General features: G+C 42.4%; 1 protein-coding gene across 1 annotated transcript in view; it reads right to left on the bottom strand.

Annotated features, from left to right (window-relative positions):
• The window catches only part of RERG (RAS like estrogen regulated growth inhibitor), a 106,566-nt gene extending 85,699 nt beyond the window's left edge, over positions 1-20,867 (bottom strand). Inside the window, exons 1-2 of the mRNA XM_026070382.1 lie at positions 20,805-20,867; positions 19,482-19,652 (exon numbers count right to left, since the gene is read on the bottom strand). Of these exons, the coding sequence (XP_025926167.1) occupies positions 19,482-19,542 (61 nt within the window). The 5' untranslated portion in view covers positions 19,543-19,652; positions 20,805-20,867. The remainder of the gene's footprint in view (positions 1-19,481; positions 19,653-20,804) is intronic.
• Positions 20,868-21,152: the final 285 nt, after the last annotated feature.

The following is a 21,152-nucleotide window of genomic DNA, read 5'->3' as shown; positions in this document are numbered from 1 at the left end:
CAAACTTGTATGAATGATACTGCATGTCAGACTGATTCACTGGGAGCTCAAGATGCTGGGAGATGCTCTCTTCCTATGTCATAGGAAAAAAATTACTAAACACTATCAAATGAGTAAAGTGAACTTTTTTCTTAACAAACTTTTAAGCACATTGCTCAATACATTTCAGTCACTGCTGAAAACCACCTGCAGAAAATTCTTATCCCTTCATATATGAAATATGGAAATGCATACAAGGGAAAATTCCCATTAAGAAATATATTTTCAAAGTATTTTTAGTAGCTTTTTGGTGGTGTCATGCTATGAAATCTTTAAAAAGACTAGGATTTGGAAAGTCTCATCTGGACATGAAGGAATCCTGATTTTTATCAGTGAAAGCAGTAATACTGACTATTTAGGATTCAAGCTTTCATGTGCTAGTTAGTTCCTGTGCCTGTGCAATGGATCTTCCAACGCTAACAGAACATAAAATAATGTGACATCCTGGAATCTGTATCTTTGCTGAAGATCAGACTTTTATCATTCATTATAGACTTAAAATGAATATGCCTCAGGTTAACATAAATACTGGTTTTCATGCCCTTGCAAGCCATGGTGGAAACACTGAATCAATACATTTTTTTTCAGAAGGTACATGGCAAAGCTTTGAGCAGCAAAACAGACTGATGCAAAGGGCCTCCAATGTGGAAGGAGATGCCCCCAAGAAAGGCATTGGAGTAAAGCTGCAAGAATCCCTTTCCTTCAGCAATGGGAAATCTTGGAGGGAATGGAAAGAAAAGAGGTGGTAAGGGAAAAGCAGTGGAAATACAGCACAAACTTCCCTTGTAACRGCATGCAGAAATCCTAGGCAAGAGACAGGGTATTTCAGACCCTTAAACTCTTGGGTACAGGGACAAATGCTGGAGGTGAGTTTGCCTCACATACCAGATACACTAGGCAACAGTCAGAATGATTAACTTAACACCTGCATAGACCAGTGACGCTACCCTAAAAATAGGTCTTAGCTAAGTTTTCAGTCCCACATACTTAAGCTCTTAAGTAAACAAAGGTACAGTCTAATTAAGATATTGCAGCATATGGGATCAAGAACTACATACCAATCCATGCCTTTTTTCTGTTTTTCCCTGACTAATGTGCAAACAAAAGTCCAAATCTGGATAAACTCCTAGAAGTTTAGGTTTTTGTCCAAACTTTATTTGATTCTCAAGGGTCTGCAAAACTGGCCTTGAAGTCTCACTGGGACAATAGATTTTCCTCATTGCAATTGCAGACAAAACATACCATTCAGAAAGCTTTGCTCGGCATTGTAGAACTGAAGCAAACTAGAGTGGGTGGGAAGGGTGGAGGAAGCTGCTTTAAAAAAAATGTTTTTAAACTCACTGAGCTGAAGAGGCATGAAATTCAAGTTGCTCTTAGATGAGTTATTTTCCCCACAGCTTGTTTCAGCAGTAGATGAACACCAGAACACTCATTTCACTTGCCTGTTGCATTTGGGTTAAGACACATATGCAGCAGAAGGCAACCTATCTAGTTTTAGTGCAGTAGGGCCCTGACTTAAGTTACACTAGTTAATACTGAATATAAGCTCTTTTCAGTGTTGAGCTGTTTACTCTGTGCAGTTTGCACCCATCTATATTGTGCCTCTGCACAGTATATGTATTTCATATTTTGTTCCTAATCAAAACTCTGATAATTGTGTTAAACAGTTCTTATGCTGGGGTTCAACTTTGGGAATGGGATACTTTTCATACCTACTTTAAACAAGGCCCCAGCAAATCCACCAGATGAGAGATATTTAAATGATTTATTGTATCACTCTTGTTGCAGTAAAGAGAGGTGCAAAATCCTATCACAGCTAAACAGCAATGCGCTTCTGAGCTGATGTAAATCCCAATGCGCAAAGTGCCCTGTGCTTGTCACTTGGGGCAGCGTAAACTGGAATCTGAGGCTAAACAAAGGCTGCTTCACTGTTGAGTGAGTGCTAAACCCTGGGGAAGGCATTTGGATTACCTGTCAATTTTAGAACCTAGTGGGCATCTAGCTAACATGAACACCTAGAATTAATTTCATGCACCAATATTGGCAGCTGGGGCTGCTGCTGCATGCTGTATATTCAGTGTATTAAAACTGCATCCCAAGCTGCTCACTGGCTTCACTTGAGCATTGCATTCCAGCCCTTGTACAAAAAAGCCTCTTCCAAAAAATTTCACCCAGAGGCCACAAGAAACTGATCTCTCAATTGAAAAGGGTGGAAAAACAACTGTTCTGGAATGGCTTCTATCTAGGACACTGGACTGAATGAAAAATAAATGATACCCTGATATCCCCTTAGTGACCTGTTTCAGAAGAGGTCGTGTTAGGAAGGCTTTTCTTTCACCAGCATTCCAGTTTTAGATGCATACATAGCCCATACAACCCTTGTGCTGTTCAAAAAGCGGAAACTTTTATTGTAGGAGTGTGGGCTCTTCTGGGGCCATTCAAAAGGCAGTGAACATGAAGTCACAAACCATAGCTGCCAAAAGATGCTTGGAGATGTATATGCATATATGTGTGCACCTATATGTAGGAGTGTGCATACATACATACACATAGGTGATAGCTAAAAACTTCTACTGTACCAGTAAGGTAAACCTCAGCTCTGTGTGTTCATCTAGTTGGTTTTTAGTGCTAGTGAGAGGTGCTGGCTGGCCTGAGAGCCCTTGAGACAGAAGGCCTCTGCTTATTCCTAGCATAAGCACTGAGTGAGACCTCTTGCCAATATCCTGTAACCCTACCCACTAGGGAAGCATCTTTAAGTGGGTGAGACCGATTCACTTCTTATTTCTAGTCACCCTGGGTATAAAAAAAGTACAGAGTAAAAGAGCTGCATAGAAGCCTACATCTTGGTTTGGAAGGCGCTCTGAGCGTGGAAGAGCCAAAGGCTCCCACTGACTTGCAAAGAGACATGGATGCCAAATGAGGTAAAGCAGCTGAAATTTTGCCACTGATATCTAAGACTGGGAGCTATATTAGTAGAATCTGGAACTGCTTCCTGAGACAAACCTGTCTCAGATAAGTTAATGGAGTAGCAACCTTTGCAATCCTAAATTGCCCTTCGCTTTTCACTTCTTGGGACTTATGTCTCTGATGTTCTCTACCACTCCTTTGCAATGCCTCAGTGCCAGCAAACCGGAAATAGAAATAATGCCAGCATGTCCACCTTTTTCTTTGTATGGCTCTTTGAAAAGCAAGATGGTCCCATATGCAGAGCTGGAATGTGTTTTGTAAAGACAAACCTGCTTGGAGAATTTAACTTACAGCCCCATCACATGAAACACAGCTCAGGACTTGTAGAGGCATTGGGTCTCTACCAAATATAAGTATACTTTCACAAGCATAGCAAAAGCTTGTCCTTGTTGACATGCTAACCTCCCACTGTCAGATTTTGAGTTCCTGCTCCAAAGAATGATGAAGCTAAATACCTACATAAAGTGGCTGCAAGAATATTTTTTAACACAGACAACCCCACCCCTTTTTTTTCCTAACCTTGTTCTTGGAAATGGCTGAATTAATTCTGCAGACATCTTCCAGGGGGAAAAAAAAGCAGCCTGGAGCAGACACCCTGAATTCAGCCTGAATAGTTAAAGCTAAATGACATTCTTTTTAAACTTAGATGGGGTCTGGAATTACCCAACTACTATTTAAGGCTACCTTAAATACGGTGTTCCTGCTGAATCCACCTGTCAGACTGAAAGCTGAGGCTTAGAATGACAGACTTCACTCATCCTTATCAGAAAAAGAAATGCAGGAGTCGCACTGACTTTATTTACAGAACTCAGTATTCTGTGGCAGCACAGCTAATAGTACCTCTTATTGCAAATGTGACCTGATGCTCTATGTGACAATGATGAGCATGGTCTGCTCATTATGTAAATAGCCCAAATCTCTCAACGAGGCACCTTTTCTCTCGCTGCTCTCTGAGCCTACCTGAGCCAGGCTTGTCTGGAATTATCCCATCCTTGCTGATCCAGACAAAACCGTAACTGGGGGCAAGTACTTGCTGCCACTGTGACAAGATGTACCCTGTTAGACGCTGGTGTCTAGGAGACAAAACCAGTAGGTTATGTGGAAAGTCTGCATTTAAGCCATTGAAAAAGATCTTGTAACATGCTGATAATGACAGTTTAAACCACAGAAACAGCAGGAAGAAAGTCCTTGGTCAGGCTCTGCATGGAACTAGAGGGATTTGGGTTCAACTCCTGACATGGCTACAGGCTTGGCATCAGTGCCTTCATGTCTCCACACTAGTCTCTTCAGTATGTGAAACGCTTCTCCCTTGCACAGGGTTTTTGTGAGTATGTTAGTGCTGCACTATTTGCAGTCTATTGCTGTTGCAAGGCAGGGGTGGAAAAGAAGGCTGAACTCTATTTTTTTCAGATGAGCGTTCAGAGAATTTGTAGGCAGTCCCCCAAATTTTCAGTGCCGAACAATACAGCACTGAGGAGGAAATARCATGGTTTTTCCCCTTACAATGATTACTTTTAAAGGGTGGCTTTTTTTTTTTTTTAATCCATTATTTTACTACTCTCTGAGGGATGAAGTCTGCTAGTGCTGGGTGCGTGGGAGTCCAGACTCCCATTTTGCTCCCTGGGAAGTGTGACAGGGACAGCAGGGCTTGCTTCATGCAACAACTGCCCTTACCCTCCACGGACTGGCTCCAAAGCCCACATACTTTTCCATTGGCTCCCACAGAATTTGGATCAGCCCTCTGTCTGTCAATACTTCTTGATTGTGGAAATACTGCTATGGAAACTAAGTAATGATGGCAATTCAGAGGAGACCAAAACTGGTATTTTTCTGTGGGGGTGAGAAGAAAGTCCCACTGTAAATCACTACAGATTCTCCTGCATAAGGACTTCTGTTTAAGTCCTGGGAACAGCTAAGGCTAAGCCTGTTCTTAATCAAGAGAAAAAAGCAATCTACCTTCTCGCCCTTCCCTCAGTCAGTCTGTGTTTTGAAATCTCCATTTTTCAAGGCTCTCAGTGCTGTCTCTGGATCAGGAGCAACTCCATTAAGCTGTTGCACCAGYCAGCAGCAATTCACACTGGAACCAAATATCACCCAAACATCAAACCCCCCCCCCCCATTCCCCAGGGACACTGCATTTGTTTAGGGCWCGGGGCAAGGTTGTTTAGTCTGGCGTTTTGTGGAGTCCTGAATGAAATAACCTTAATTATGGGAAGTTAAAGATTATTAGTTCTTCAGTTTTGCAAATAATCCAGGGAAATTTCCATCTAACTCAGAACTAAAGCTTGCCTATATATGACTTTTTTTTTCCTCCTGTGACTTTTGATTTGCTTTTTGTCCATCTTCCAAGAATGTTAAATTAGATTTTCTTTCAAAAAGTGTCTGCTTCTAGTTCCTGTCCACCCCGTGCATGCAGGATCTCCTCTGTACAAACCCTAGTTCCTTCATCAACATGTTTTCAAATTTTACATGCTGGTCAAAGGTGAAGATACCCACATGTAAGCACGAGTCAGCAGAAAGCTCTGTATCTTTCTGTCCTCTGATCTTAATGTGAATTTACAGAAGAGATTGCACCTGTACTGTTACTCTACCTGCTTTGTTAATCCCTATTTTTGCAAATAGGTCTTAGCTGCACAAACTGTACTGTTTGTTTTATTTAACAGCCAGTAACTTTATTTTTTGTAAATCCTGCTCTGTTAGAGATTGTTGTAATTGTATTATGAAAAGTACTTGTCTTAAAATGAAGATGGGGCTCCATGTGGTTAAACAGCATGTAAGAATATGCACATATGTAGAATGCAAACTCTACTATGAAAAAGAAAAGTGCAAGTGACCCAGAGGACAAGGCCATGACTAAAGAACTGAAGTTTAGCTCAGGAGAAAAAAGGCAACTAAGCACCAGTAAAAGTTCTTTGATTTCATATAATAAAGGTCAACAAGACTACATTTTTAAAGCCAAAAATGATCACTGCAGTCATCTACTCTGACCCCCTTTTTCAATGAAGGACATAAATTGCTTGTAAGTGGGGAATTTATTTATTGGGGAATAAAACCTAAGAGGTTCATGAGCTACCTAAATCGGACAAGCTCTGCAGTGATGAGACTACTGCTACAGAAACTCCCTCAGGGTAGATATATTGCATACATGTCTCTCACCTTACTTTTATTCACTGTTCCTCTAGGATCACTTAATGTTGAACAAGGGCAAGTGTGCTACCTCTGTTTATTTAGGAATATTTATGTTTACTTAGGAAACTGTTCTCTCAAAAGCACTAGTTGAGGAAGCTGCTTTGATTTGGCTTCTGGACCTAGTTGGTGTTAAGTTCTCCTACAGCAAAGCACATGACTTACTTTCTATCATCTGTGTGGCAGAAAGCTTCAGGATAGCAGGATTTTTAGTAGTGTCTGTGACGGTGTGCTGAGGTAGCAAAATCTCTTGACCACTTCCCAGTACTGCACCAAAGGCCTTGAGTGATGGGATCTGTCAAAGTATTAATACATTGGCTCCACTGAACACCCTTGTCCTGTGCTGAAAGATGTCCCAACCCAGAAGGCTTTTCCAGTAGTGGTTGTCCCTCAGGAGAAGCAGAGATGAACTGAAGCCAGAACAGTCATTAGGCATTTTACAAGAGACAGTCCTTGCTCCCATAGTGACCCAGCAGCTCCATGCTTTCACGCACGTCTCCTCCAGCCTTTTTACAGAACAGCTGAAAGTCAGTAACCCAGGCACTTTGCTAACTTAGGCCAAACGGGGATCAAACTTGGATCTCTTGCATTACATGCTACCACTTTAATTGGGATACTAGCCTTCCTCCTTCAAGAGCCTGAAATCCAACTGGGAACTACAGAACATCACCAAATGTTCTAAGCTTCATGCAGACATTTCTTTTTTCTAAAAGTTGACATTCAGCTTTAAAAAAAAAAAAATCACTTTGTTTCGTTCTCCAAATACAATGGTGACATCTCCTAAGACTGCTCAGAAACTGATTGTGCAGGTGCAAATGGATTATGCCTTACAAAATAGACCCATGTACAAAACTACTCTCACGGGATTAATGCTGTCCTAGTCACACTGTGCATCCTGTATTTGTGGCTCTCCTGGAAACTTTTTTGTTTTCCTGAGCAGAACAGGCTGGAATCTGAGAGCACTTTTGCAGGTTCAAAATACTGTGAAATGTCAAATAAAATCTGCCTTTMGAATGTCATAAAAATGCAGAGACCCAACCTCTTGGAGTCACCTATTAAAGTGAACATGGTGTTCTTGGAATTGCACAATGATTTAAATACTTTGAACACATGATGATGTCAGTCTGCCCATGCTTGAAACTATAACGCCTGTCTTTTCAATCTGCTCTGCCTTGCTAGCCACAAAACACAAAAGCATTTTAATCTTCAGCAACAGCAACTTAAATTAATAGGAAAAAACAGAAAATGGCAGTGCACAATCAAGCTTCAAGGTGTTAATCATGGACATGTTCCCTAAGCCTCCTCTGACTCCTGCTCTTTGTCGTTATATTTTCCCTGCTGTTTTGAACAGCGTGATTGCCAGCTACCTCCTGTGTAGAGCCTAGAAGCAGCATCTAAAGTGGTGATGTACTTGGTTGTGAAAGTCACTCATTTCTGCTAAGTCCCTTCTTCTATTTGCAGCCATTCACCATTCATACTGCAGCACTGGGACACAAAAAGTAATACTTTCAGCACCAGAATGTGCAACCAAGTTGCTCAGACTTGATGGTATTACAATTTTCACAGCTTGCTAGAAAGGATTTCTGGGTAAGCTTTTGGCAACTGAAGAAATGCTGTAAAATATGAGCCAGGCATGACTATTTTAGGTGATTAAAAAAATCTTTCAGATATAGACCTAGTATGCAGTGATATGTAAAATACTGCACCTGAAACTGGTCCTGCTGATACAGAAGCTTTGTTCAGCTGGGTCTAGAGACCTCCTACAGGTAAGTTATGATAGGCTTCATACTTGTAAGGTGCTTAAACTCAAATTCCTCTAGGTGCATTCTGCATTTTCCATGGGTCTATCTCTCCTCTCATCTTCTAGTCTGCTAGTGTGCTCCACAGCTGATGCTTATCGTACTATGCAGGACAGTAACTACCCATGATTTTTCACATTAATATATATCAGAGGTGACTTAACTGCTGAGGAATTAAGTGACTTTAGCAAGGTTTTGGCATGAAAAACCCAAGCAGAATGATATCCCTATATAATATCCCTATATAATTTGGTGGGTTATTCTATAGAGGAGCACAGATTAGGAAATCAGAAGGGGTAATGATCCTTTCTCAGCTTAGGTTCCACTGTGCCTGCTTTTGCAACCAGGAGAAGAGGGGAAGTGCTGCATGATCATTTCCTTAGAGCCCTAAAAGTCTGCTGAGCTATACACAAGACCTGTCCAAACTATACAAATATTTCCTAAAATACAGGCTCCTGGCTCCCTCCCAATATGCACTGAGTACTACGTGGTATTCAATTGTTCACATCACGGTGGTGCTGAGTCAAAGTTTAAGTCTTTCATGCTAGTTCCTAAATAAAAAAGTAATGAAGAAAACAGTCTTGTTAAGCACATTTAAAATAGAGGTAGTTTGTCTTCATGAGGGAATTTTTTTTCCAATGCCAAGTCAGAAACTGCAAAAATACAGCCCAGAGGAATTACCAAAGTGATACTRAGGATGCACGGTGTGGATGGTGAGAAACAGACTGGTTTAATTACATTCGAACATTAATGAAAGAGGATTCATGYGTGAGATGTAGTTATCTGAGATTATGCTGTGGCATTGAATGTTCATGTAATGCAAGATCTTGACCTCCTCCCTTAGCCAGTGCTTGCCTTTATTTCAGTAAGACAGTATCACTCATAGGAAGAGAACGGTGGTCAGCTGGTGCTTCCAGGACAGCTTGGCATCTCCTTTCTAATGTATCTGAACCATCCAGTCTGGTTACTCACTTCCTTTCAAGCAAAAAAAGAGCCTGGATTGCTTTTTGCACCAGTACTCTTCATATCTTTCCAGTACAGGTTATTAATGAATCCTTCCTCTATCAGCACTTAATAGGGAGAATTTTTATTTATACTTTTCATATATCAAATCTTAAAAGCAAGGTTTCTTTCTGTTCAATTTCCATCATTTTCCTTCCATGGCAAATCCATGTTCACTAGTATATAGCTGTGTCTTCACAGCCCTGTTACCAAGTATATGTCATTAATCCCAAAATCATCACTAGAACATGGCATATAAATGTATAAATAAAATAGTGAGCTGGGTTCTGGATGAAGTTGTGTCTTGCTGCTTTTAACCTTTCTGCCTGCAGAAGCAGGTGTTCTGCTTTCAGGCTTGTGCATCTATATGAGAAACTTGCTGTGCTCCTGATTTTGCCATTTGATCAGCATAGCAAACATATATAAACAGAGGGACTGGATATGAATAGGGCCACATCTGCAATTATACTTGCTGAGATATAAATTACAAGGGCTCTTTATCCTTGAACTTCAGTGAATTTGTTGACTGTGGTCAGGAGACAAGGAGATTTCTTTCTTCAGCTGCCTCCTGCAGCAAGGAGAAAAAGGTGGTTGTGTGGGTAAAGCATAGCAAAGAGAGGTGGGCAGCCCACTTCACATTCCCTGTTTTGTAAATAAGCTTGCTTGGCCAGATCCTCAGCTGGGGTAAGTAGGCACCTACTGCTGGAATGAGTAAAAAAAATCCATGTCACTGAAGGACATCTTTCTAAATAAATAAACAAATTGATGCCCCTCTGCAGTTCTCTTCTATAATCTCTTGTGACCTCCAATGCTCCCTGTAGATAAAGGCCAAGTTTTCTTAATTGGAGATAAATTTCCTGAACTTTTATGTTCTGGCAATAGATCTAGAGATATGGACTTGTGGGACAAGCTCATGCTATGGATTGCTATTAAATTATTTCATGTTGGAATTTAGCTTGGAGCAGGACCAATTCCAGTGTATGTAACCACAAACATCTAATTGGGTTAAGCAGTAGTGCTTGGCATCACAGATTCTGCCACTGAGTTTGGTTAATTCAAAGTATTTGCTTTGGCACTGCAACTCCATGCCTCCTTTTTGCAGGGTGTGGGGGATTGGGGGGGGGGGTTTTTTTTTTTTTTTTTTGCTGCTCCCGAATGGTGTGATACTGCCTTCTACTGTGCTGAATCTTCATTGGCTTTCAATTTATTCCAGAGGATTATGCCAGTGAAGAAATAAATCGCTCACTCTGAATTTTTGGCTTTTACTTTTTCTTGCACTTTCCTGCCCTGAATGTATGACTTGAAGTTCTCACTTGCAAGGCTCTTCAAAGGCACAGGTCAATTGCTGTGTAGGTCAGGAAAAGATCATAGTAGACAGCTTTGTATAACAGGCTTCATCCATTGAGGGGAGTGGGATTTTTGTTTCTCATGGCAGACACAGATATAAGCCACTGACAAAAACCATGGGCCTTGCTATCCCAGCAGAGAAGAAGCAGCCCTCTAAAGTAGGGCTGTCCAGCTTTATGGCAGATTCTTTTACTGTTATATAAAATAATTTTATTTATAGTAAATATTTATAGTCTATTTTACAGTTATATATATTCAGGGCTAGATGGCAAATAYATTTTATAGCATCATATAATGGGGGAGAGGATGTGGAAACAAGCTCCTTTTATGCTTGTGGTCATGTAGGTCAAAAGGAAAGTAAGCCCTACCGGATGAACAGGTAAAGACAGGATTGCCAATTTTGCTTAAATATGTTTTTAATGGAAAAAAGAAAAAAGGTTCTGTTAGTGCTTCATTTCCCTGTCAATAATTAATAGCAGTGGACAGGCCATAAAGGATCATAAGGATACAGCAGAGCCTGTGGGAGATGGGGCCCATATGCTGTGTAATACTGCCTGCCTGGAGGCCATCCAGGCTAGGTCTCAGCAGGCCTGGCCCAGAGAAAAAACCATGGGAAGAAGCTTTGATAATTCCTGTAAAGAGTCTCGGCTCCCATGCCAGCTTGCGAATAGCAGACGAATAGCAGGCTCCTCCTTTCTTTGCCTCAGTTTCCATATCTGCCACTTGAGGATAGTCCTAGAGGCCTGCCTTGCAGGAGGGCCATGGCGACAGCGTTTGTTCCTGCAATACTTTGGAAACCTGAAGTGCCATTCAAGTGCTAAAGAAACTCCCTCCCAGGACAGCAGAGCCTGTGCACTCCCCAGTTGCACCCTTCTAGCTTGAAAACTTTTCAAGCCACTTATCTATACACTTCCCCCAGGGTGATGCACCTCTGCCTCAGGCTCCCACTCTCATTCGTCTGCAACATCCTTTCTGCTAACCTCCAAATGGCAGAAGCAAAACAACCTGTGAATGTTGAGAGCATTGTGTGCTTTCAAGACCAGGTCTGATGTTTTCAACATACTCTGTCATTTTCCTGTGCTCAGATTACTGTCTAACATTTCTGGAAAGGCAGTCGGCCACTTAAGCCAATTTCTATGGCATTTTAAAGCTGCACATATGTTTAATATATCTACTACTTCCTTCCCCTGGGCTTCATACTTCTCTTGCCATTCATCTTTTCATACTATATACATAGAATGAGTTATCTACAGCGTCACTAGCATAATATATGGCATTTCCTAACACATACATGGTAAATCCATTAGAAACTTTAACAGCTGTAGACTAACTCCAGCAGAGTGAATGCTCTACCTGGTGGGAAACAATCATAAAGAATACTTTTCCCATTCAGAATTATGAAAAGGCAATAGAAACAGATGCACCCCCCTTCTCAGTTATTTCTCTGACTCCAGGAAGAGGTATGAGTCAATGAAATCAAGGGGGCTGTTTAATCTGAGGCAAGTGGAAAGAAATACTACTTCAAAGAGCAGGCCAAATTCAGATGTGGTGAATAACCGTGTAACATTGTCACAGGTGTAAAGTTTGTGTTCCCACCAAGAGCCAGCTCCAAAGAGCACAGAAGTCAGTACTTCCTCCCAAATTTGAGGGGCTTCAGTGAAACAGGAGGTGCTGTGCCCAGCAGAGTGACRAAGAGTAGATGGCAGAGCCTGCATGGGGCCAGGGCAGGGTGGGAAGTGAAAGACGCCTGACAGGTGGCTTCTCCCACGCTTATAACTCCTGCCTCTGCAGCAGCAGTATAAAATACTGCCAATAATGCTGAGCAAACATTCAGCTGGAATAAAAGCAGCAAATTGATTAAGAAGCCATAGTTTCCTTGCCCATGTCAATTCTTCCACTCTCCTGTTCCCCCAGAATTGGAGAGCCTGCCAGGAGCACATTAATAGGGTACAAACACATCCATTCAACAGCTTGCCCTGCCAGTCCTATAACCACAGCTCAACTAAAGACTAAACCATTTTGTTCATCATCTTTCCACTTTTAGGTAGTGTTATTTTTAATACACTTACATACTTATTTTGGGGTGCTGTAAATGTAAAAGGCCCAAGGGTGGCACAAAGATAAATGCAGAAAAAGAAAGATTGCTTGGGAAATACAGACATTACTTGTTTCTTCTGCTCTGCTATGAAGTCAAAATAGGTGAATTCACCCACTTTTATGACTGAGGCTAGCTATGTAAAGAAATACACAGCTTCCCTTTTTAACCTGCATGAATCTGACTCCACACAATGACTGTCTGGAGGAGTCGCAGCTTGGAGCAGCCACAAGTCCAATGCAGGGAATAGTTTCTAGGACAGTAGAACCACTTCAGAGTGGCTGCTTTTTGCCACATCACATCCCTGCTGTCAGTTGAGTTAATCTGGCTCTTGTAGTACCTTTAAAGATGCACTGGCAATGTAGGTAAAGTGCAATGAAGGAGCTGGTGATTTGAAAYGGGTGGGAGGAAGCAATAAGTGAGAGGGCAGAAGAGGCAGCTGTAAATACGAAGTTTGTATGTTGAGAACACAGCAGAAAAGATTCCAGCGTGCACAGACTTTAGGGAACAGGTACTGGAACTGGGAAGAGGAGAGGAAAGGGTGATAGATGAGGAGAAATGGAGCAAAAAAGTATTTGCAAGGCAAGGGTTGGCAGGGATTCCAGACACCTGGGTGGGTGGGAATAAAAATCCAACAATGAGCGTTTCTGAAAAGAATCATTAGGGCTAGCAGCAGCCTGGGACATATCACTGCATTTGGTGACCATGTCAGGGCATTGCAGACTCTCAGACAAAGCACTGCAATGCTTCACAGTAACCAGGCGAAGGGTTCTTGGGACTCCACCAGGAAGCTAAGCTTGTGTGATGTCTGTTGCAAATGACTACCGGAGACAAAAGTGGGCAGGATGGCTAGCTTATCAAGGCAAGCGCTGCAGGGGGTAGCTGAGAGAAAGCTGTGCAGCGCACATAAATCTTGAATCCTGGCATTCCTTCCCCAGTAATCAAACAGCAGGCTATATTTAGCCCAAAATAAACAGAAACAAAGAACAGCAGGACTAGGCTTAGCTCTAACAGCTGCCACCAGCTGCTCAGAGGGGATGCAGGTACAGTCRGTGTCAGATATAGTTAAATGAGATGGAACAGGGAACATAGCTATGCTTGAGTGAGCAATGTTGGCRTTTGGCTAGAGAATTTCTGCATTTTATTATTTCATAGTTAGCCAGAAGAAAGATTGAATGTCAAGCAAACAAGAGAACGAATGCTATCTACACCATAGCCAGGCTATGGTGAACCATGGGCCAATGAGCAAAGGAAAGGGAGGAGGGAACAAATACAAGTGGACCATCTTGCCATTAAGGGCAAATGCTTCTTTGTGTTGCCCAAACTCTTAGTGTCCAGTCTCTTCGGTTTTAGTATAACAAGAATTAACAAGTGCAGTTTTGATAAAGTCCAAGAAAGGCTGAGTTTTCATGTAGCTAATGGCTAAAAGCTCGTATCTACATGTGGTAATCCCAGTGGGGCTTCTCTGTGCGGCACACTGGATGCCTGCAGTCAGTGCTGATCCCAGGAGGTGTCAGCCCTTTGCTTGGACAGCATGCTGCCTGCCTGGTCCCATGAGCCACGACCAGACATGTTGGGGCCCCCACAACAACCCCTACCCTTGTCGGCATGGCAAGGATTCTCGGGACCACACATTCATGGGCAACAGTGACCTATTTGATCCATGAACCCAGGGCTCGCCCTCTATACAAGGATCTATGCCATCCGTTGGACAGAAGTGCAGAAAAGTCATGTCACTGCAACTAGTTGCTTGCAATATTACATGCTGCAGAGTGACATGTTTGCATGCCTGCTGGAGCAGGAACTGTCAGAAAAGCTCACCCAAAGTGGCCTAATTGTTTTTACATTCCTACTMGTACGTATATGCACACTCACAGTACCATCAGTGAACCTGTCCTTGAATGAACAGCGTAAAACCAGAGAATGTAAAGACTGGGACTGTTTAATGAGCACTTTACCAATAAATACTAGAGGACAATTAATACAGTGGGTGTTGATCTTGATCGCTGAACAATTGCTTACTCATCTGTTTATCATTACCATTCTTAAAAAATAAACAAAAAAAAGCTACTGATCTACTCCATCAGCATAAAAAACCCACAGACTCTCCTTCCACACACTTTATGGATTTCAGAGGCACCTTATTACAGTAAACCTCCCTAGATGTATCAGTTGGGGCAACAGGGACTACAAAGCTTTTGTGGTTGCTTTCCCTGCCTTACTAGCAGAGCTGAGAGCTTGAGGACTAATCACTCCTTAATAACTCATGTTTCCTCCCCAGAAATCCCTGAAATGAAACTAGCGGTGGAAAACATCTGATCAGGGATTTGTGAGGTAGAAAATCACTTTGAAATGGGCATCTTTCCCAGTAACAAGTACAGTTTTTTGAAAAAGGGGGCTGCATTCTGCTCTATTCCCCATGCGCCCAGACCTTGGACTGGGCTTTGATCCCTGGTAGTGTTTTTCAGACATATCTCCAAATAATGAAAACAAAACAGAGATTTGTTGTAAGCCTCTCTGGCTTGGCTGTTGCTCGAATTGTTCTGCAGGAACTTTTGAGCCCGCATTTCTTTCTCCTAAGTAAGTTCCCCCATCCTGGGTTAGACAGAGAAAATAGTGTAAGCCAGCAGATATAAATCTGTGTCTGCTCAGGACTTTCACAACTGCTGCTAGAATGACTGGGGCTGGTGAGAGCTTTGCTTCTGTGACAGACTGGCTCTTTGCAGGATGATATCCACTGCTGCCACTTTACTGATCATCCCCATGCACCAACTCCATGAACCGAGTTGGGTCAAAAGGTRACAACAGCCCTGTGCCTTTGTGCATCTGATGGCATAAGAAAAGGATATGTTTAACTGCCTTAAAGCAGGCACATATTTGCCAGGGAGGCTATGGGGGCTTTAGCACCTTCCCTCCTCTGTAAGCACCAGCAGAAACCATACATCCTTCTGTGTCACATACCATGGCTGCAGCCCTTCCAGACAGATGAGAGTTGCATCTGCCCTGGCTGCAAGAGCCATACATGCTAATTCAGGAACTTGGAATAGGCAGCCTGGCACATACAGAGCAAAAAGGCAGGTTGGATAGCACAGGCCACAGCTGGACATTCTCTTTTTTGGCCAAAATATAAAGGCAGAGGTATTTTGAGCATTCATAGTCAACTGAGTTACGAGTTGGAAAAACATCAGCCATGCAGTGCTATCCAGTACATGCCCTTCTTTTCTCCTTCTGGTTCACGCATTTTCACTCTTCTTTAGCTTTCTGGGCACATTATGTACCTTGTGATGGCATGGGAAAATGAGGCCTTGAAGTCTTTATTAATTGTTACTACTGTATTTCTAAAAAGAGCTATTTAGGAAATCCTAGCTTTTGTTACCATAGGAATGAAGCTGTARGATTCCAACTGAAGAGCAAATTAAACAGCATTGTGTAAGTAATTTGAGTATTTTAATTCTCCACTCCCTCCAAGCTCCTCTTGAACATAAAGAATAGGACTTCGAAGGCTCCCCCCCCCCTCAGTGCTGCTTGACTTTAGCTCAAATTAGGATGTGCAGCCCTGCTGTCTAGAGTAGGGCTCAGCAACATCTCTTCCCACCAATGTAACACCTCTTCTTTTTCCCGAGTGAAGCAGCAGCAAAGTGCTCCTTGGCTCAGGCAGAGCTCATCTGTTTTTTTTCAGCTGGTTTAAAGCAATGTTTATGCAATGTTTATACAATAAGGACCAGAAGAATGGAGCATCCAGTCTGCTGTGCAGGAGTGGGTTAGGATGCTTGTACCTGATGAGCTTGCTCAAGAGAAAGTGGAGGTAGCCAGTGATTTACTGCTCAGTGTAATTCTGAAGCAAGCGCCTGAAGCAACTCTTAATTGCACCTTTTTGAGTTGGTTTGCTCCTTTTTTTCTATTTGAAAGGTTTAGGTCTACATTAGGCAAAAACAGGACAGGTGAGTCAACTAGCAATTCTGCTGGCCTGCTCCAACAGAGAGGGGAAGCTGGAAAACAGGGGAGAGGCAAGGAAGGGGATGAGCAGAAAGCTGACACTCAGATTTGCTATACCTGCATGTTTGCTTCTTAAGCCTTTGAACCACAGAAACCTGATAAGCAGTTAGAAAGTAGAGAAAAGTTTTGTTTTCCCTGGCTTTGACTCTTCTCTGAGAGGCTGTCACTATTCTGACTTGTGAACAGTGTTATGGTTTTCCATCTCAGGTTTGAGAGAGGTTTGGATTAATGAGAAGGGACTACTTAGTAGAGCAAGGAGTCTTGCACCCAGTTAAACAGATGTCTAGCATTAATGACAAGATTAGGTTGTTAATCAGCTCTCAGTAATGGTAAAAATAAATGGTTAAAGAGTAGCAGCAAAAATCCACTTTCATGGTGTGTGGGGGACAGCTATAATTCTCCAAATGTCCTGTCCCAGCACAACATATCCTTCTTCAGTGCTTCATTCACTGATCCAAAGTGCTGGTCAGCAATAGGAAGAGGACACTTTCCAGGATATTACAGTATGTGCCTGTAACTTCACAGATGCTTTGAGGTGCTGAAGTCACTTAAAGATTAAGAACCTAATGTCTGGCTCTTCCTCAGCAAATGAAGATGAGCCAAGAAAGCAAACCAGTGACCATATTTTGGCATGACTTTCTGGCAATTACAGTGGCCTTATTTATCACTCAGTATCTCCTTTTCTTCATATGTATCTAGTCCGCTCCAGCACTCTGCCTTGCATTCTTGCTCCTAGAGTCTGGCTTATCTTCTAGCTGTCTGGCCAAGCCTACTCTCACAATATATGGTCAGAGGATCCTGTATCAGCAGCATATGACAAACTGGTCACACTGTGATAGAAAATTACATGGGCACTCTCTCTAAAAACCCATTATCAACACTAATCTAGTGTGGTACTTATCCACAAAATCCAGCTACCTGGAGATTATTTTGTGTCCAGCTCTGCTTTTAGCAAATGTGTAACGGCACTTCCACTATTGCTACTGTTGGCTACAGGCAATTACGTATTTTCTGACCCCCTTTCCTTTTATTTCTGTGTCATTGACTGCGTTGTTGAAACTGGAACTTTTCATAGGAACATACAAGAGGGTTTTCCAAAAGCAAGATGGTAATTCTGGGAGGCAGCTGCTGCTCTGTGGAGGTGGCTGATAATAACTGGGAGTCCTTTCACCCCCTTAAATTCACCTTTTGCGCTGCCTACTTATTTGAACCTTTGTTTCCACACAGATTCACATGCCTGGTCACAATCAATCAAAAAGAGGGGACATTTTATGCAATATTCCCATGCATCCCTTCCCCCCGCCCCAAAATAAAAGAAAAGGGACTCTGAAGGACTAGGATCCTCTCCTTGGCTTTTCATTAAAATGATCTCCCACCCAGATCCAAGACTACAAGAAGAAATTATCACCATAAGTTTTAGTGTAGTGAAAGCTACAAAAAGGATGCAACAGGTAAAAAGGACTCTCATTGATCCTGCGCTGGCAAGCCATTTTAATTGAGCACTTAACTGGTGGTTTTATATTTTTAAATATAAGGCCTCAGGTGATTAGAAATATCGGGGCAGGGGGAGTCTTTCATTGTGTCATTTTTACTGCAGGTGTTTCAACATCCCCCTACACTGTTTCGAACCCAGCCAAAAGACTGGACAACCACAGAAACCATCAACAGAATGTGAGACCAACCAAAAGGAGAACCACTAAAGTTACTTGCTAAAGTTGGAGGAAATGGTGAAATACAGAAGTAGATTTATTAACACATTTCCAGGTAATAAGATATCTGGGAACAGGGCATGGGAGGTGAGAGGGCAATAGGAGAGAAGAAACAGTTTAAACTTTACGAGTATACTAACAGCATTCCCTCAGGTATTTTATTCAAAAAGATGGAACTTAATTTGCATTGTCTTTGTATAAACGGTATAACCTCTAATGACATCTGCATCACATACACCTTTTTTCCTGAAGGCTAACAGAGCTACTTCACTGACAGTTTCTGGTAAGATATTTATAAAAGTATGTTTACCCAGGAAGTAACTGGTTCCAAAGTTAGCTAAACAACAATAACAGCCATTTATGGGCCAGAACCTTGGCACTTTTAATATAAAAGTGACTTCAGGAAAACTGATCTGGTTGACAGCAGCTGAGAGTCTAGCCTAGTGCTCTTAAAAGTAAGTTCTACCCCCTGGCTTATGTCACACAGGCTTCCTTAAAATAAAGGTATCTCACAATTCCAAACTGGCACAGGAGCGTGATTTGACTGAATCTCCTTAATTCCCCATTCTTATGGTACAAGGACATATTATGATGGCCCTTGAGTCGTCATGTTTGTGCTGCACCACAGAGCTACTTGAGAGARCCTGCATCCCTCACACTGTGCTCATTTATCTGACCAACCGATAGGCTGCTTATAGAAATGGATTTTTAACATTTATGCCTCCCCCTTGTGTTTCTACTATATGAACTTACCAGACCGCATTTATTTCTCAAAAGATCTCTCTAAATGCAAACCTTACACATCCTAAATTTTCCTAGTTTCCTGGTAAATAGAAAAATCCAAGAGAACACTGAGAGTAAAAATCCTTTGCATTGCTGAGCCTAAAATTTCCCATTGAAGTCAACCATTACAGCTATCAGTACTTACCAGAGTAAGTCCAATATTTAACATAGGATCTGCTCTTAGAGGTATACGGAAAAAACATCATATAAACACCTCAATCTAGCACAAGCTATGAAGGGACAAATTAAATAACACTAATTCTGTCTGTTCCAAGGGAAGACAAGAGGAATCCTGTCACTAACTTCATGAGAAGTGTGACTGAGTCAGGGGAGGTTTTTTTTTTTTTTTTAAGCAGTAAGTCCATTTATTTTGGAGAACCTGGAGAAAATAGTGTGGAAAAAAAGGAATAGAGAGCTCCTGGCCTTATCCTGTCCTCTTTGACAGGAATAAAGTCCCAGCTGCCCTTTCGCACAAGGAGTTTATCTGGGCAGTGCTGCACAGAGGGAGCAAGAAGTTACCTGATGACAAGCAGAAGAAGAATCAGCCAACAAACGTACCTGACTTGCCCACGCCAGCTCGACCAAAGATCGCCAGCTTCACTTCTGTGCTCTTAGCCATGCTGCAGGAATGGAGTGTCAACAAATTCACGGGCTTATCAAGACTGAGGCAGAACAGTTCCCAGCTCCTGTCTTTGGCTTCACTGTGTCATTGTGATGTCAATCCAGAGCCTAGGGAAGAACACCACGAGGATGGAGCAGCAAGTAGCCAGGCTCTCCCTTAAAATGCTTTTTATTTATTTATTTATTTTAAAATAGGCATAATTGATGCTACGCTCCAGCTTTAAACATTGCCATAACACCACTGACACATTTGGCACTGTTCAGGCAAAATGTATCTTAAGCTTTCTAGCTCTTGCTGTTACTTTCACCCTGGCACTGTAACACTGAAAAAGGTACTTCCTCAATAACCCAAAGTACTTGTCGCACAGCTCTATATAAGGTTCCTTATCCTGCTTTTTTTTTTCTTTAAGCTGGGATTACTTATATTTACTATCTTTGCCTTAACTTTGATGTATTAGTTTTTGCAGAATGTATTTAAAAGCCACGACTATTCAATAATAATGCCTGCACATAGCAGATCTTTCCCCAAGTCATTCAATTCCAGAAACGTCTCAATTACACAGCTGCAGTTGCTTAAAAATCTCTAAGCACTCATACCTTGCCCATACTGCTAAAAAAAATCTGTACCTAAAAGTTCTCTAGTCCTCCTTGTTTAAGCTGCCTCAGCTCATACATATATAAGCATCCAGCAAAGCATGATGTTAGAAAAGGATGCCAGACTTTCTGGCGATGCAGTTTTAACAGGCCACATGGGAATTATCTATATTCACAGCTTTGCTGCATGACCTTGAACAAGCCACTTAACACTTCCATGCCTTGATTTCTCTACCCAGACAGTAAACTATAATATTGCTTGCCTTTGTAAAATGCTTTAAGATCCTGGGTGAAAAATGACAACTGTGATGATGATGATAATCCTTAGTCCTGAGTAAAACCTCAAAAATTTAGTCTCTGTTTAAAAAAGGGTAGAACTTTACTTGTGAATACTACCTGTTATGAAGGTTTGCCATTGTCCTAAAATGTCCACTTCAATCACAAATTCTAACACTGACACATGAACTCCTGGGTCATTATTGCCTGCTCTACAGCAAAATACATTTCAAACGTTTCTTAAAACAAAAGCGCAGGGATTTTCTCTGTAGAAAGATATGCTGTAACAAGAGTAACCAGATCTTCTGTAGTGAAGGGTTACTAATATACCTCCGAGATCTTCATGATCTCCTGGCTTATTTTGTATAAGGAATATCAGATCCTACTCACCTTGCGCGAACAGCTAGAGATGCCAAGGGTTTTAGGAGCGGTTTCATCTAGCGGGGGTCACCGGCATCTCCCTCCGAAGAAAGCCCACTGCTGCCTCCCGTCTGCAACCCACCGAGGCGGCGCGGCGCGGCTGGCCGGCAGCGAACCCGGCGGCGCCGGCTGCACCGACACCTCCCCTCCGCGCCCGCGGAGCCGGGCGGAGATGCCGCCTATATATATGTATATACGGAGGGATTCGCACGGGCTCCGCTCCCCCGGCGGCGCCCCGGCAGGTGCCGCCCACCGCGGCGGGGGAGGCGCCGGCGGCCGCTCCCCTCCGCGCCCCCCGCGCCTTCCCATTCGCCCCCC

Source organism: Apteryx rowi, unplaced genomic scaffold (assembly GCF_003343035.1).
Source record: "Apteryx rowi isolate R43461 unplaced genomic scaffold, aptRow1 scaffold_31, whole genome shotgun sequence".
NCBI lineage: Eukaryota > Metazoa > Chordata > Aves > Apterygiformes > Apterygidae > Apteryx > Apteryx rowi.
The sequence above is the reverse complement of the archived record's forward strand: the minus strand, read 5'-3'. Positions and strand labels throughout refer to the sequence as shown.